Source organism: Paramacrobiotus metropolitanus, unplaced genomic scaffold (assembly GCF_019649055.1).
Source record: "Paramacrobiotus metropolitanus isolate TYO unplaced genomic scaffold, Prichtersi_v1.0 Parri_scaffold0000023, whole genome shotgun sequence".
NCBI lineage: Eukaryota > Metazoa > Tardigrada > Eutardigrada > Parachela > Macrobiotidae > Paramacrobiotus > Paramacrobiotus metropolitanus.
The window spans coordinates 1,351,376-1,363,855 of NW_026570243.1; the positions used below are offsets into that span (position 1 = coordinate 1,351,376).

The 12,480-nt window shown below is 39.0% G+C and overlaps 3 protein-coding genes across 6 annotated transcripts; 1 reads left to right on the forward strand and 2 right to left on the reverse strand.

Annotated features, from left to right (window-relative positions):
- LOC129587177 (uncharacterized) lies at positions 1-2,318 on the reverse strand. 4 transcript variants are annotated; one of them, XM_055480794.1, is made up of 6 exons: positions 1,967-2,318; positions 1,662-1,737; positions 1,400-1,466; positions 1,171-1,327; positions 662-695; positions 1-579 (listed from the first exon to the last, which is right to left on the reverse strand). In XM_055480794.1, the coding sequence occupies exons 2-6, from the start codon at positions 1,734-1,736 to the stop codon at positions 337-339; spliced, it is 576 nt and encodes a 191-aa protein (XP_055336769.1). In that variant the 5' UTR covers position 1,737; positions 1,967-2,318; the 3' UTR covers positions 1-336. The 4 variants fall into 4 exon arrangements, with proteins under 4 accessions (XP_055336769.1, XP_055336770.1, XP_055336768.1 ...); XM_055480795.1 differs by lacking the exon at positions 1,967-2,318 and having other exon boundaries at positions 1,171-1,309; positions 1,662-1,915; XM_055480793.1 differs by lacking the exon at positions 1,967-2,318 and having other exon boundaries at positions 1,662-1,915.
- A 786-nt stretch (positions 2,319-3,104) lies between these two features.
- LOC129587050 (uncharacterized) lies at positions 3,105-4,845 on the forward strand. Its single transcript, XM_055480629.1, has 2 exons — positions 3,105-3,762; positions 4,404-4,845. The coding sequence occupies exons 1-2, from the start codon at positions 3,486-3,488 to the stop codon at positions 4,439-4,441; spliced, it is 315 nt and encodes a 104-aa protein (XP_055336604.1). The 5' UTR covers positions 3,105-3,485; the 3' UTR covers positions 4,442-4,845.
- A 141-nt stretch (positions 4,846-4,986) lies between these two features.
- On the reverse strand, positions 4,987-10,497 carry LOC129587049 (nuclear distribution protein nudE-like 1-B). The gene is made up of 8 exons (XM_055480627.1): positions 10,216-10,497; positions 10,001-10,154; positions 9,477-9,613; positions 8,734-8,779; positions 7,525-7,615; positions 6,553-6,747; positions 6,138-6,229; positions 4,987-5,466 (listed from the first exon to the last, which is right to left on the reverse strand). The coding sequence occupies exons 1-8, from the start codon at positions 10,272-10,274 to the stop codon at positions 5,395-5,397; spliced, it is 846 nt and encodes a 281-aa protein (XP_055336602.1). The 5' UTR covers positions 10,275-10,497; the 3' UTR covers positions 4,987-5,394.
- Between the last annotated feature and the right edge of the window lie 1,983 nt (positions 10,498-12,480).

The following is a 12,480-nucleotide window of genomic DNA, read 5'->3' on the forward strand; positions in this document are numbered from 1 at the left end:
ATGAAATTAAGTTGGACGAACATGTAAGAACAAGAGTGCAGATACAACTACCGGTACAAGTAGAGGGAATCCTGTGTATTTGGAACATCCCTTCACAGAAGATACTTTCCTAATGACAGGATAGTGCAAATAATTATTGTCTATACATACAACATTTATCCAAATGAACCAACAACAACCCAAACAACAACCAGCTAAACTGAGAAAACACTGCAGTACAGCCAAAAAACAAACAAAGAACACTGAGCAAAACGAAACCCAATATGTACACATAAGGTAAAAGAGGAGGCGGAAGCGGCTGTGCAGGTAGAAGGTTAACTATAACAGAATTTGATTTTATGGTACGAGCTGGTTGCGATGCATTTGAAGAAGTTTATGGAGTTGGCCTCGACGTCGCATGATTTGTGCGGCTACCGGGTAATCTAGCAGCAAGGTCGACATTGCCAGTTTTCCCGGTGGAGGAGTAATATTCATGTCATGCGCGGCTGACAGCTTCGGCTGCGGTTTCACACTGATGGCGGACTTCGTGCCAATCCACTTCACACTGATAGCGCGCGGCGCCGTAAGACGCATGGACATCTGAGGGTACAGAAAAATCCGTTAAATCACAGTGGATTTACGAATACTTTCAATGTCAGGTTAGGTAATTTTGCATACGTACCAGTCTATTAGCCATTGGTAGTACTGATAACTTCCTATACCCCTTCAAAAGACAAATAAATTATTAAGGTTCATAAAATTAGGATAGTTCAAGGAATATTTGTGTCTGCGATAACTAAGCGGTTCTAGCACATTATTTTTTCTTAACTTGCGGAACTCTTAACTTGACTTTACTTATGTATCAGTAGAATGTAGTTAAAAAACAAGCTTCGGAGGTGAGATATAATTATCGGTTTACACATTTACCGGTTATGGTAACGACAAGGACAGACGGCTGTAAAACAGGCTGGCGTTGCTTACTAAATTTTTTACCAATGCAAAAATTTTAGAATACTATTTTTTTATTTTTACGTGTTATTAGTTTGAGAAAACCTTGCTAATTCCACATGTTAATTTAATTTTGCGATGCGGTTTCGTTATCACTTAGAAGGCAAAGAATACGACTCAAAATTAGCTATCGCCGTCGATGCAAATAACAGGTTGTTTCTCATGATAGATCATAGTACTCACATGGGCGAATAGGCTGTTAAGGGCATGGATTGTGCACCGGTCCAGCCCATCGGCTGACCGCCGCCTATCCAGGCAACATCCCGATTAACATGATAGCCGTTTATATGCGGCGCTGTATTTATCCTCAGATCGGCATAATCTACATCCAAATAAACGCCTGTTGAGGATATTCATCATGCGGTACGTTGTCTCAATAAATTATCAACAGTAAGAAATGCGCAGTACTTACTCGGACCCTGCATTTGGGGTTGTGGGTTCGGTTGTGTATAAGCCGGTTGATAATAAGTCTGTAGAGGCTGAAAACAATTAAAAAATAATTAAGCTGAACTCGAATAAATAAATAACATAGAGTATTAATTATGGCAAAAGTATTTAGATTTTTTATGCACTTCTGTTAAGTACATTAAAAATATTGGTGATAGCGGATTTACAAGATTACAGACTAACTAATAGAGTGGTAGTCACGAAAATGTCTTCAATAATTCACTCACATATCCTCTTATCACAAGGAGGAGGAAGGAAAATACAAGCAGGAGCGTCCACAGCATAAGTAATCTCAATGGCATTCTATAAAAAAATATTCTGTACCGCGGCGGATTTCACTACCGTGAAATAGATCCAAAATGTAGTGACAAAAAAAGATATTGGAAGAGGTCAACAGCAATCATGCTCATAAATTCGACAGATGCAGCCGTTCAGTTATGGTACAACCCGTTAGCAAGTACAGTTTGTGGCAAAGACAACGTCAAAAACATTGGAAAATGAAAAAAATTGGATTGAAAAATTGTTTACGAACCAATTATATAGCGATACCAAGTGACCACTCTTGTGCGTTATTGAGACGCGGAGACGACCGTCAGGAATCGTGACAGGATCCATTACGTCTGACAATGAATGCGATGCACAATGCATATTACACGTGAGATGCATACGCAAATTCCGATCGAATTACTGAGTTATAAGTGGATTATGAAGGTTCTGTTGTTGATAACAAAATGGACATTGACCAGCATTAACAACAGCTTCGGTGTTACTCAGCCGCCAATAAAGGACGAATCAGTACACTTGAAAGACGAATACGATAAACATTGACATTGTTCCCAATCCATCAACATGTACCAACATTGTCTACCAACATGTACGGTATAATTTCAATCAAATACTAATTGTTACAAAGTGTACCAGCACTGCCACAATAGGAGTAAACAAAGTGACGTCATGTGTCGATGATAAAACTTGCCGGTAGCCGATTGGTGCGCTTATATGTCTTCCCTTATTCAAAAAGGGTGACACCGAAATTATCCATGTACCGTATCTGTACGATCTATGCTCGATTTTATCTGGCCCGTATTAAAATTATACTGATCGGCGACAGCGCAATGAATTTTATAGCAATAATTTAAGATTTTACTTCTTCAAAATTACCCTTAAAACCAGCATTTAGTATGTTAGATGTGGACTAATTACGGCTGACAAGAAAATGTTATTGCAAAATATAATTTACTTCTGTCAAGTGGAGCTTTTGTTTTAGGATTTTTAATTAACATATGTAGGTGATAACCAGATGAAAGAGCGAAAAATGATAGTGTGTATTAGATACATAAAAAACATCGTATAATTAAATGATAGGTGATAACTGAATTCTGTGAAATGTGAATCTGTACTAACCGAACACTGCCGGCACGTTATGATCTTGAACTACATTCTGCTACCCAGTTATTGCTAACCGATAATTATCGATCGATGAGCAAAAAAAGCGTGCATGTAGCTGTACACGCGTGTACTGTAGATACGTGTGTATTGTACATGTAGTGACTATTCCGATCTGCCGCTCATAACGTTAGCGTTTTCAAGGGCACGGCAGCATCGATATAAGTAATCCATGCTGTTGTGCAATATCTTGATGGCTGATGCATGCATTGCTCAATAGATGTCGAAATGTGTACAGAAAAATATGGTTCCATAAGTAGTTCACCGTAATGCATCGCGGTAACACCGGTATACACAGCTGCTCGTCCGACCAGGACCGGTTTCTTTAAGCGCCTACAAGTGCTGCACTTATTTGACGAACTCCCTGGTAATCTTCTGCGAATACCACTTTGTATGCATACCTCAAAGCTTGACATTTACGCCGCCAAGCCGCACGTCAGGTGTTTGATTTTGATATTGGCCGTCAGCGTATTATCATAGCACAACACAATCATCCGGATCCAGTGTAATCGATTATTCCGGAAAGAAAGTGTTCAGCTCGGTTTCTATGTGATTGATAATTTTTGGTGTTATATTGTGATTTTCCTGGAATTTTTGACGACGAGATGGAGTGGTGCGAGGAGCGGGTAACGGTCAGCGTGGTACCGGAAGATTCCACTGGCAACGCCAATAGTAATGAGATCCTGTATGAGAAATGCGAGACGGTCTGCCGTGACGATATTGACAGCAATGCCCCGTCCACGGAGACCATCAGCGAAGATGTCACCTACGCCGTGGTAAATCCCGCTGACAGAGTGGAAACCATCGAGGAGCTGGTGTATGTCAATGAAAATGCCGCCTTCGAAATGCCCCATCTTCCGAACGGACAGCTAGGACCAAAAGGTACCAACGCACTAAGTTTATTTCCGTTCATGTATTGCAGTTTTCCTTGAGGAAAATAAAGGTTAACTGTTGAAACTGAAAGCTGTGGCTGTCAGAAATATCGTTAAAATGTTTGGAGTCTCATTTTTTACAGAGTGTAAAAAATACGACTATGCAAAATTATACTGATGTAAAAATCAAGTTAATTGTGAAATTATCTAAATCAATGTTAAGTGAAATCATAGCTAAAACTAATACGTAATGCGGATCGAATGTTAACGGTTGAATTAACGTTTAAACCATAAAAATAATAATGATCACTCATATTACATTCTCAAGTCGTACAAATATTCACATGCAGTCTAAATACAAGTACTACACAAATAATTACTATTATGATTATGTTGAATGCAGACTGTGATATTATAGCCTATGACATTGAATATCTACCGTACTGCAGATATTACAATACATGACATACTGTAAAATGTAGCAGCAGTAAAAGCATCTTACATGTTATATAGATATGCCGTCACATGCTGATATGATTTACAAGTTCAAACCAAATCGTAAATTTGCTGCGTAGAGGCACCGCAGGAATCTTTTCGAATAATTACTAAGTAATCAGTAAAGGAAATTCAGTTGTATAATTGTATTTGCAGAAATTCCGCCAGCTCCAGGCCTGTATTTAGTGGAATAAAGTATAAACCCCAGTCATTTCCGTATCCGGATGCACCACATCGAACTGCGTTTCTCGTTACGCGGCCAAATCGGATGCCTCCCTACAAAATTGTATAAAACATGAACTTTTATGCAGAAGCATATTTTTTATAGTTGTATTATTCCTCCCGTTGGATCCAGTTATAACACGAGAGCTTAAATAAATGCTTATGTATTAAAAGATCTTTGTAAATTGTGGATCACAGGATCACATTTTCCCACTGTTAATAGTGAAGGACTTCAACGTATGCATACAGCCATTCCGCAGAATTTTGCTACTGGATAAAGAAAGTATTTATGTTTATCGGCACCAAACGACATCATCCTCAGAATATACCGTAAATTAAGTAATTCTCTTGAGAAATAAAACACACATTCTCGTTGCGCATTGGTATTTGAACAGTGCATGTATTCAGTATTGTACTTACATGTTACGTAGTGAGTACAGAGTAATATGTACTGCTGCACGGTAACGATATCTGCATATTTTTCGATAAATTTAGACGATCCAAAGCTGTTTCGATAAATTTAGACGATGTTATTGTTATATCGTTAATCGAGTTACAACAATCAACATAATCCCGGAAACAGCGTCCATGTTTCGCCGTATAAGTAGCCCAGAATGCCAGTAAATAAACGAAAAAGGAATATATAATAAAATGAGACACAGGGTAAATGCATGTCTCTAATGCATCTTAATGAGTCTTTGTACAGGCCACACAGAAATTCACAGAGCTGATCAGAATTCAAAAGTAAACAAAGAATCGCCACTGCACAACGTCGACAGTAACGAGTAACGACCGCTATAATTTGGCCGGGAAATCAGGGAATCACCCAGATTATCCCCCGATAGGCGCAGCGAAAAAACAATACAGAGATCATGAGACCCATTTGACTCGTTCACACGTCAGGCATCCGTGGTGTAGCGGCGTCTCACTTCGGCGTGGCGTTGTTGGGACGCGCAGCTGGAGATTTCTGGACAGCGGAAGTCCTTGTCTCCAGAAACTGCAAACGAACACACAGATTCACTACGGGCCTTTTATCTTGTACTACGAAATTTTAATACTTACTCTTTAAATTTTAATGCAAACCTGCAGTACCGCAAATACAGTGCCAATAATAACGTTGTAGTATCCAGGAAATGAAAATTTCCAATTCAATGCGAAGTTGATCTATTTATTAATTTCGTTTGTTCTTTTCAGTAAGTAGCGTTACTGCATACGCGGTAGCTCCTTAAATTAGTGTTCATCGACGATGTACACTAAAATACTTTAGTTTCCGCGCTAAATAAAAATCACTTTTTTGGCATTGCCATAACTCACTGAAAAAAATATAATAAACTATTATGGCCCAAAAACAACAAAATAAAACAATGGATTCAAAACAGAAAATCGTAAATTATCAAGAAATTTTAAATTTCAATACTGCATAAACCAGCCAGTCGGCAAACCGAACACAGTCGTCCAATTCAACCCCAAATAAAATGAAAAACTACTGCGATACTCTTCAGTCTCGTGCTTCTGCGCCTCATATTTCGAAGCAAAATTAAAACATTTCATAATTATAACCGGGTGCTCCTAGTACTGCCCACGGATCCATAATTCAACGTAAAGAGCGAATCATGCACCACGAAGTTTCGGATACGGTAATATAACACAGCCACAAACAAATCTCACCGTCAATTTACGAATGAGGTTCTGGACAATTGATTTGGATTCGCACTGTGTCCGCAGTGCGCTCGTTAATTCGGCTTCTCGTTCTTTGCAGGCTGCAAAACAAAAACAGAAGAATAAGCACAAAACAGCGAACCAAATGGGAAAAACATGGCCAAAGCCACGGCAAAACGAACGGCAGATTCTCATACTATTTCTTGCAGCAGCCACACAAGCTCACGCTTTCTGCACCAAACTCAAGCTGGGTACTTTCTACCACTTAATGCTTGAAAAACCATGGGCTAATAAATTCTGAATGTCAGCCAATGAAAAATGTCAGAAATCCGACATGTGAAAATATTTTGACAAATTTCGTTAAACCGGAAACGCCAAATGTTACAAACGCTCAACTGTCCAGTGGACAGTTCAGACAGCTAACCTTTATGAAGGAAGTCACTGTTGTCGTGCCCGTTGACGAGGGGCGAGACGTCCCCGCCGCTAGCGATGGCCTGCAGTCGACTGATTTCGTTGTCCGACTGCTGGAAATTCTGATCCACCGTGCGGCGTCGTTCGCGTTGCGCCGCCTGTCGTGCTTCGTCAGATCGGTTACGGGCTGTCATCTCATCACGAAGATCTGCAGTGAAGAGAAGAAAACATTGTTAAATATCTGTGCGTACAGAACGGTGGCAGTTTTCCGTGCAAAAAAATATCTGAAAAATGAGCGACAATTTATCCACGGAAACAGCAATAATCTTTCATCGGCCTGTCATGACTGTCCTCATTCGATAAAACTGTAATTCCTAGCGTCACTGTTTACCAACAAAATGCAGAATTTTTAAGGCATTTTAAAAAATAATTTTTATAAATATTTTTTTTATTTGCAATTTGTATTAGTACTATCCAGTTAATAATAGTCCAATTTGAACTGGAAGCTTGGAACTGCTCATTCGTGTATTAAAAAAACCTTAAAAATAATCATGTGGACGTCAACATCCAAAGATTATAACTTACGCCATATTTCAAAGTCGGGTTACTACGGTAGTTACTACATAATTTACAACAAAAATGTGACGTCAAAAATGGGTTACAGTACAATAAGTTTTGATTAATTTAGCAACGTTTATTGCTCTATATTCGTATATTTTTGAATGCGCATTCTGTAATCGTTATCCGCAATTTGCATAATGATTCGAAAAATAAATAGTCGCGCTTGGTAATTTGCATAGTAATTCGAAAAATGTCCGAACTGGATCGATCGCATCGCAAATGGCGGCTTTCTACTCTAAATCATGCCATATAAAAAGCCACCAAAGAAACGCAGTCAAGCCCAATGGAAAATGGCAGAGACAAATAGCATTATTGTTGACCATCATCAACGAGAAAAACTCGAAGGCGTAATAGCTCCACATACCTTTTAATTCATCACGCAGACGCTGTTCGGCTAATTTCTGCCCACGCGACTGTTCGAGCTCGTTCTCCAGCAGCGCTTTCTCCTCGATGAGCTGTCAATATAAGAAACAACATTCAGCACCCATGATTGACGGTATCAGAAGGCGGATTACAAATTTACAAAAGAGGCCAGAAGAGATGCAAAAGCGTACTTCAAACGGCTGAAAAGCGCACCTTCAGCATTAATCACTCAACGATATTAGACAATTTACGTTAGGGAGAAACTGTATCGTCTTGAATGAATAATAACTGTACCTTGTCAACGCTGACGTGCATAGAATGAAGTGTACAATAAACAATTGAAATTTACACAAAATGATGCAGACATAAGCAACCGGAAGTCGCATTCTATGCATTCGTGCAGAATTTTTCACTCATAAAAATTCGAAGAATACATAGGCGTGCCATTCTAGCTAAATATCTATTTTACTTACATAGTCTTAAAAATTATGTATTGCTTATTTGTATTTAAAACAAACTTCACAATAAGCTGAATAATTTTACATTTTATTATTCGATTTCACCACCTTAAAAATTATAAAACAATATTTTATTTATTTATTTAGACAAATATGAATGCATCAACCTGAAATCGCATGCGTTTTATTTTAGAAAAAAAAGCTTTCTTTATACTAAAAAATGCTACCATGTCCGCCAAGAACATTCCCGCAAACCTCCTGCCTAAACTCGCCAACAAATACTTTCAATCGAAAACAACAGAAAATGTTTTGGCGCATGGTCATTAATTTAAGTGTAATTTTTCGATGAAAGCACCTGCCCAAGGCGTTAAAACACAGCTCATTCCAATCATTTTTCTGCATACCTTTGCCCTTTTTCAAACACTACCGTATCAATATCGACAAATTGGGTATGGATAAAACAGCGACTGACAATAGCATGAATAGGTGGGCCGATTAGATACGCTCGAGTAAGGTTAATGTTAAATAATACGGAAGCTAATAACCGCCGCGCCGCGAGTGTTCAACCGGAAGCCCTATTTATCGCTATCGGTTGGAGATTGCGGTAATACGATTAAGGTACACAGAGAGAGGAATGCGGTGGCGGGGTGCCATTAGCATTACGATGGCCACTTACGGCACGCCGACTCGTAAAAAAAGCACTACACTCCAACACAGAATGACAGGGTACAGCGTCGGCTATGCGGGCTTACCGCTTCAATCTTCCGTGCATGATCCTCCAAGGATGCCGTCAGGTTCCTATCAAACCATTAAAAATGCGGTTTTAGCCCCCTATCAAACCATTAAAATGCGTTGAGCTTTTTATTGAAAATTAATGATGCGTAGCGGTATGGATTTGTATTGGATCCGGTCTATGCTCGAGATACACAACACGTTAATCGCTGGGACCACACATCAAAAAATAATTCAATAACCGAAACCGTAAATGTATTATCATTCAAATTTAGTTAAAAGTATAAACGTTTATTGTCTAAAGTGGCACGGTTTTGTAATCAAATAACAAAGAAGGCCTCAGGCCAAAAACGTCCTGATTTTACATGCAATCGGAAGGTTCAGAAAAACTGCGAAACGGAATGACTCCGTTTTCAAAACCCTATCTGTATAGCCAATTAATTTTACGAGTAATCGTAATTTCACTATTAAAATTACCGAACACAATTTTTAAGGATCGAAAAGAATGGGGTACAGTGATTCCCGTGAAACAACCTGAATTTAAAACTGCATTAGGGATGCACAAACCACAAAGGTATTTTGTCTGGAAGTAAATACTGGTCAGAAATTGGTGTTTAAAAAATCATACGATTTCTGTTACTTATTATTGAAACCTATGACAGAAGAATATGCAAACAAGCGCATAAGAATATTGTTGTAAGTAAAAGCGGAAGAGCACTTTTCCACTCCATCAACTGTAAACACGCCGTTTTGTAATGCTAACCTGTAGTTAGTTTCCAGTTCATCGTTCTTCTGCTCGAGCTCCCTTCTGTACTGTGTCATGCTGGATTTCTGAGCTTCATAATTCTTCACCTGCTCCTCCAAGGCCTCGATGCGCCTCGTATTCCTCTGCTCCAGCTCCTGCAACGTCAAATCCGAAATTAAAAAACTCTCATTTCCCTTTCTCAAGTGTAACTTCCAGGCAAGAAAATAAAATCCTAATTAATAATAATTATTAAATTACTTAAACTTCCAATAAATAATAAATTAATTATATCACGTAGCGAGTTAACCGGCAGTCATTAAAACAAACCTAAATCCATGAAAAAACAAAATATCTATTTTTATTTCGTTAAAGTGATCAAATTTTTCAATTATCGCTAATTTATCAGCAGCCCGTACATAGTTCCACTATAGAGTTCGGATCAGAAGGGTTTCAAATTCGCAAAATCATTTTTACTAATTCCGTAAACCTACTTCCTATACATATTTCTGAGATATCTGATTTTTAAATTAATTGTAGCAAACCTTGGCTGAACGGCTTTCGTCTCGCAGACGACTTAAATCTGATCGTAAAATGGCATTGGACTGTTCAGCCTGCTTGAGCTCCTTCTCGAGTTCCTGCTCCAACTCACGACTACTGCTGCTGAATTCTTCCAGTTCCTGCTGGGCTTCTTCGCACCTGATCAAACAGACGTTTAGTCAGCTGGGGGAACAGACAAGCATCACGTGCGAAATCTCACTTAGATTTCCATGATAACGCTTCATTCTTCCAGTAATCCACACTATTCGTATCCGCCATATTATGTTAATGATTCGTGAATGTTGCTAATCATGAAGGAGTTAACATAGCATAAGAGATTCCTTGGGCCACAGAGCAATCACAGATAACTCTGAGATAAGAGGGAGAAGAGCACACGGTACGGTAAACACTAAACAACCTCGGATGGCAATTGAGACGCAGATTGATGAAACAAATTATTTATTTTGCTCGTGTAACACTTTCAAAAATGGATCATTATCAATCCGAAGTTCAGAAGCGCTAACGGACGGCCAGTCAAACACCACGCGCATGACTCACCCGCTAACGCCATCCACTTCCACCCACGCTGGAATTCACATCCAAACCACATAACGGTGGAGTCGGTTTGACTGCTCAACTTGACAACTTCAGAAATTTTTGTATTCGTTAACCTTACTTTTTTTTAAACCTTACCGCAGTTTTAAGCGTTAATTAGTATTCAACTCAATTTTGGTTTAAAATTATAGGTTTTTTGCTATAGTACAGTTCTACTCCGTACTGGATAAGTCCCCTGCGACTCACAATTGCCGATAATTATGATTTATGATACTGTAACTGTTTTTGTAGCGCTGTACAATACAACTGATGTGTAAATGTAGACGGAAAACGAACAAGTGAAGATACTGTAGCAGATTTAATTTTGATTATGGATTTTGGATGTCTGCACTTTGCAGCAATGCAGTTGTTAGCTAACATTACCACTTCTACTTACTTGATTTGCCCAATATTGTATATAGACTTCACATATTCGTACAGTAACTGCATTCATTATAAATTAAATGTTTGCGCGGCATGTGCGTACATGTATGTATTTGTACAGTATGATTTGCGTTATCGCCGACTGGTCGACGAATTCATGAACCGCAAAAACAATCATTAGAATTATTAGTATGAACCTACTCATACAATACATTTGATGAAATTTCGTAAACTTAGCATTCTAGAACGAAAGTATTGATAGGACGAGTTACTCGTGAGTCGTGTACATACTACATAATTATATAAATCAATAACTTGTTATTAGTGCAGTGAAGTATCATTAACGCAGATGGGACCGGTACTCTTTTCCCGAGTGATTAGGTCCTTGACAACAATAAGGTATGTTGCCCAAAAGCCGGCAATCTGCAAAAATTAGATTTACTCGACTTATGGAGTGATAGTGCAGCATATTGTTGTTACAATAGGATTATTCGGAAAGCATCTGAAAACTATAATCTCAGAGCGTGTTCGGAAATTTGGATTATAATTACGCTCAGGGCTTGTTATCTTTTATAAAAAGCATTCGAATAAGAGTAACTTCTATAACACTACGTATTCGCATTTCGGTGCACACTGCACAGTGCGCACTAAATCCGCAGCACTTGTCAAGTCAGCGGAATGCAGCGACCTAATAATTATTACGCAGTAGTACTAATGCGTTACAAGTTAAACGCACCGTTGCGATAACGGACTTGTCAAAAGGACAGAAACCTCCAAGGGTCACAAATAACGGTCGGGTTAGCAGAACCGTGGAGATGTTGGAAAGCTTACAACTTTCCTTTGTCATTTCTTCACGCTCGTGCTGTTGGGACCAAAGGTCATCCACCAGAATCTGGCACTACGACAAATGATAAGACCACATTTAGAGCACAACAGCACACATATCAACTATTTCAGGATTTGTACCACAAACGCTCAACAAACCTGCTCCTGCAACTTTACTGCCAAATGCGCCGGGATGACTATTAATCCAATGCAATTCCATAGAAAAGTTGCAGTGGCTTCTGTTAGATTGTACCATTTGTGTCTACTTGTTTTTTGCACGAACGATTCAAATGAACTAAGTTCACACAGAATAAACAGCACTTGATTAGCGATGTGAAGCACTACCACAAGGGAATAGAGTTCTTCGAACTGAAAGACAGCTTTCCGCAAATTAAGCAGAATTTTTATCAGAGTGCCAGATGTCCCCTTTGCACCCTGTAACGGTTGTCGTTTCTGGTTTTTCCGAAGAGCACGTACAACAGTAGTCAAGGCGTACAGCCCGGTGCAGTAACCGACAATCACGACGAGCCAAAAGAAGAACGCAAAGCTCATTAGACAGTAGTACATTGTCGTAAATCCACTGAATGATATATCTTGTGATGGAAAAGGCCAAAAATCCGAGTACAGGTATGCGTCCTTTAATAAAAGCTCCGCAAATGTTTGAGTAAAGGCGAAGCCGGTA

Excerpts from the sequence above, each read along its gene's own strand:
- LOC129587177 (XM_055480794.1), bottom strand. The coding sequence starts at position 1,736 with ATGCCATTGAGATTACTTATGCTGTGGACGCTCCTGCTTGTATTTTCC. Across the intron at positions 1,328-1,399 it reads ACCCCAAATGCAGGGTCCGA|GCGTTTATTTGGATGTAGAT; the intron begins GTAAGTACTGCG and ends TATCCTCAACAG. Across the intron at positions 696-1,170 it reads TTAACAGCCTATTCGCCCAT|GAAGTTATCAGTACTACCAA; the intron begins GTGAGTACTATG and ends GAAGGGGTATAG.
- LOC129587050 (XM_055480629.1), top strand. The coding sequence starts at position 3,486 with ATGGAGTGGTGCGAGGAGCGGGTAACGGTCAGCGTGGTACCGGAAGAT. Across the intron at positions 3,763-4,403 it reads CGGACAGCTAGGACCAAAAG|AAATTCCGCCAGCTCCAGGC; the intron begins GTACCAACGCAC and ends TTGTATTTGCAG.
- LOC129587049 (XM_055480627.1), bottom strand. The coding sequence starts at position 10,274 with ATGGCGGATACGAATAGTGTGGATTACTGGAAGAATGAAGCGTTATCA. Across the intron at positions 8,780-9,476 it reads GAACTGGAAACTAACTACAG|GAACCTGACGGCATCCTTGG; the intron begins GTTAGCATTACA and ends ATGGTTTGATAG. Across the intron at positions 6,748-7,524 it reads TCTGCGTGATGAATTAAAAG|ATCTTCGTGATGAGATGACA; the intron begins GTATGTGGAGCT and ends TCTTCACTGCAG.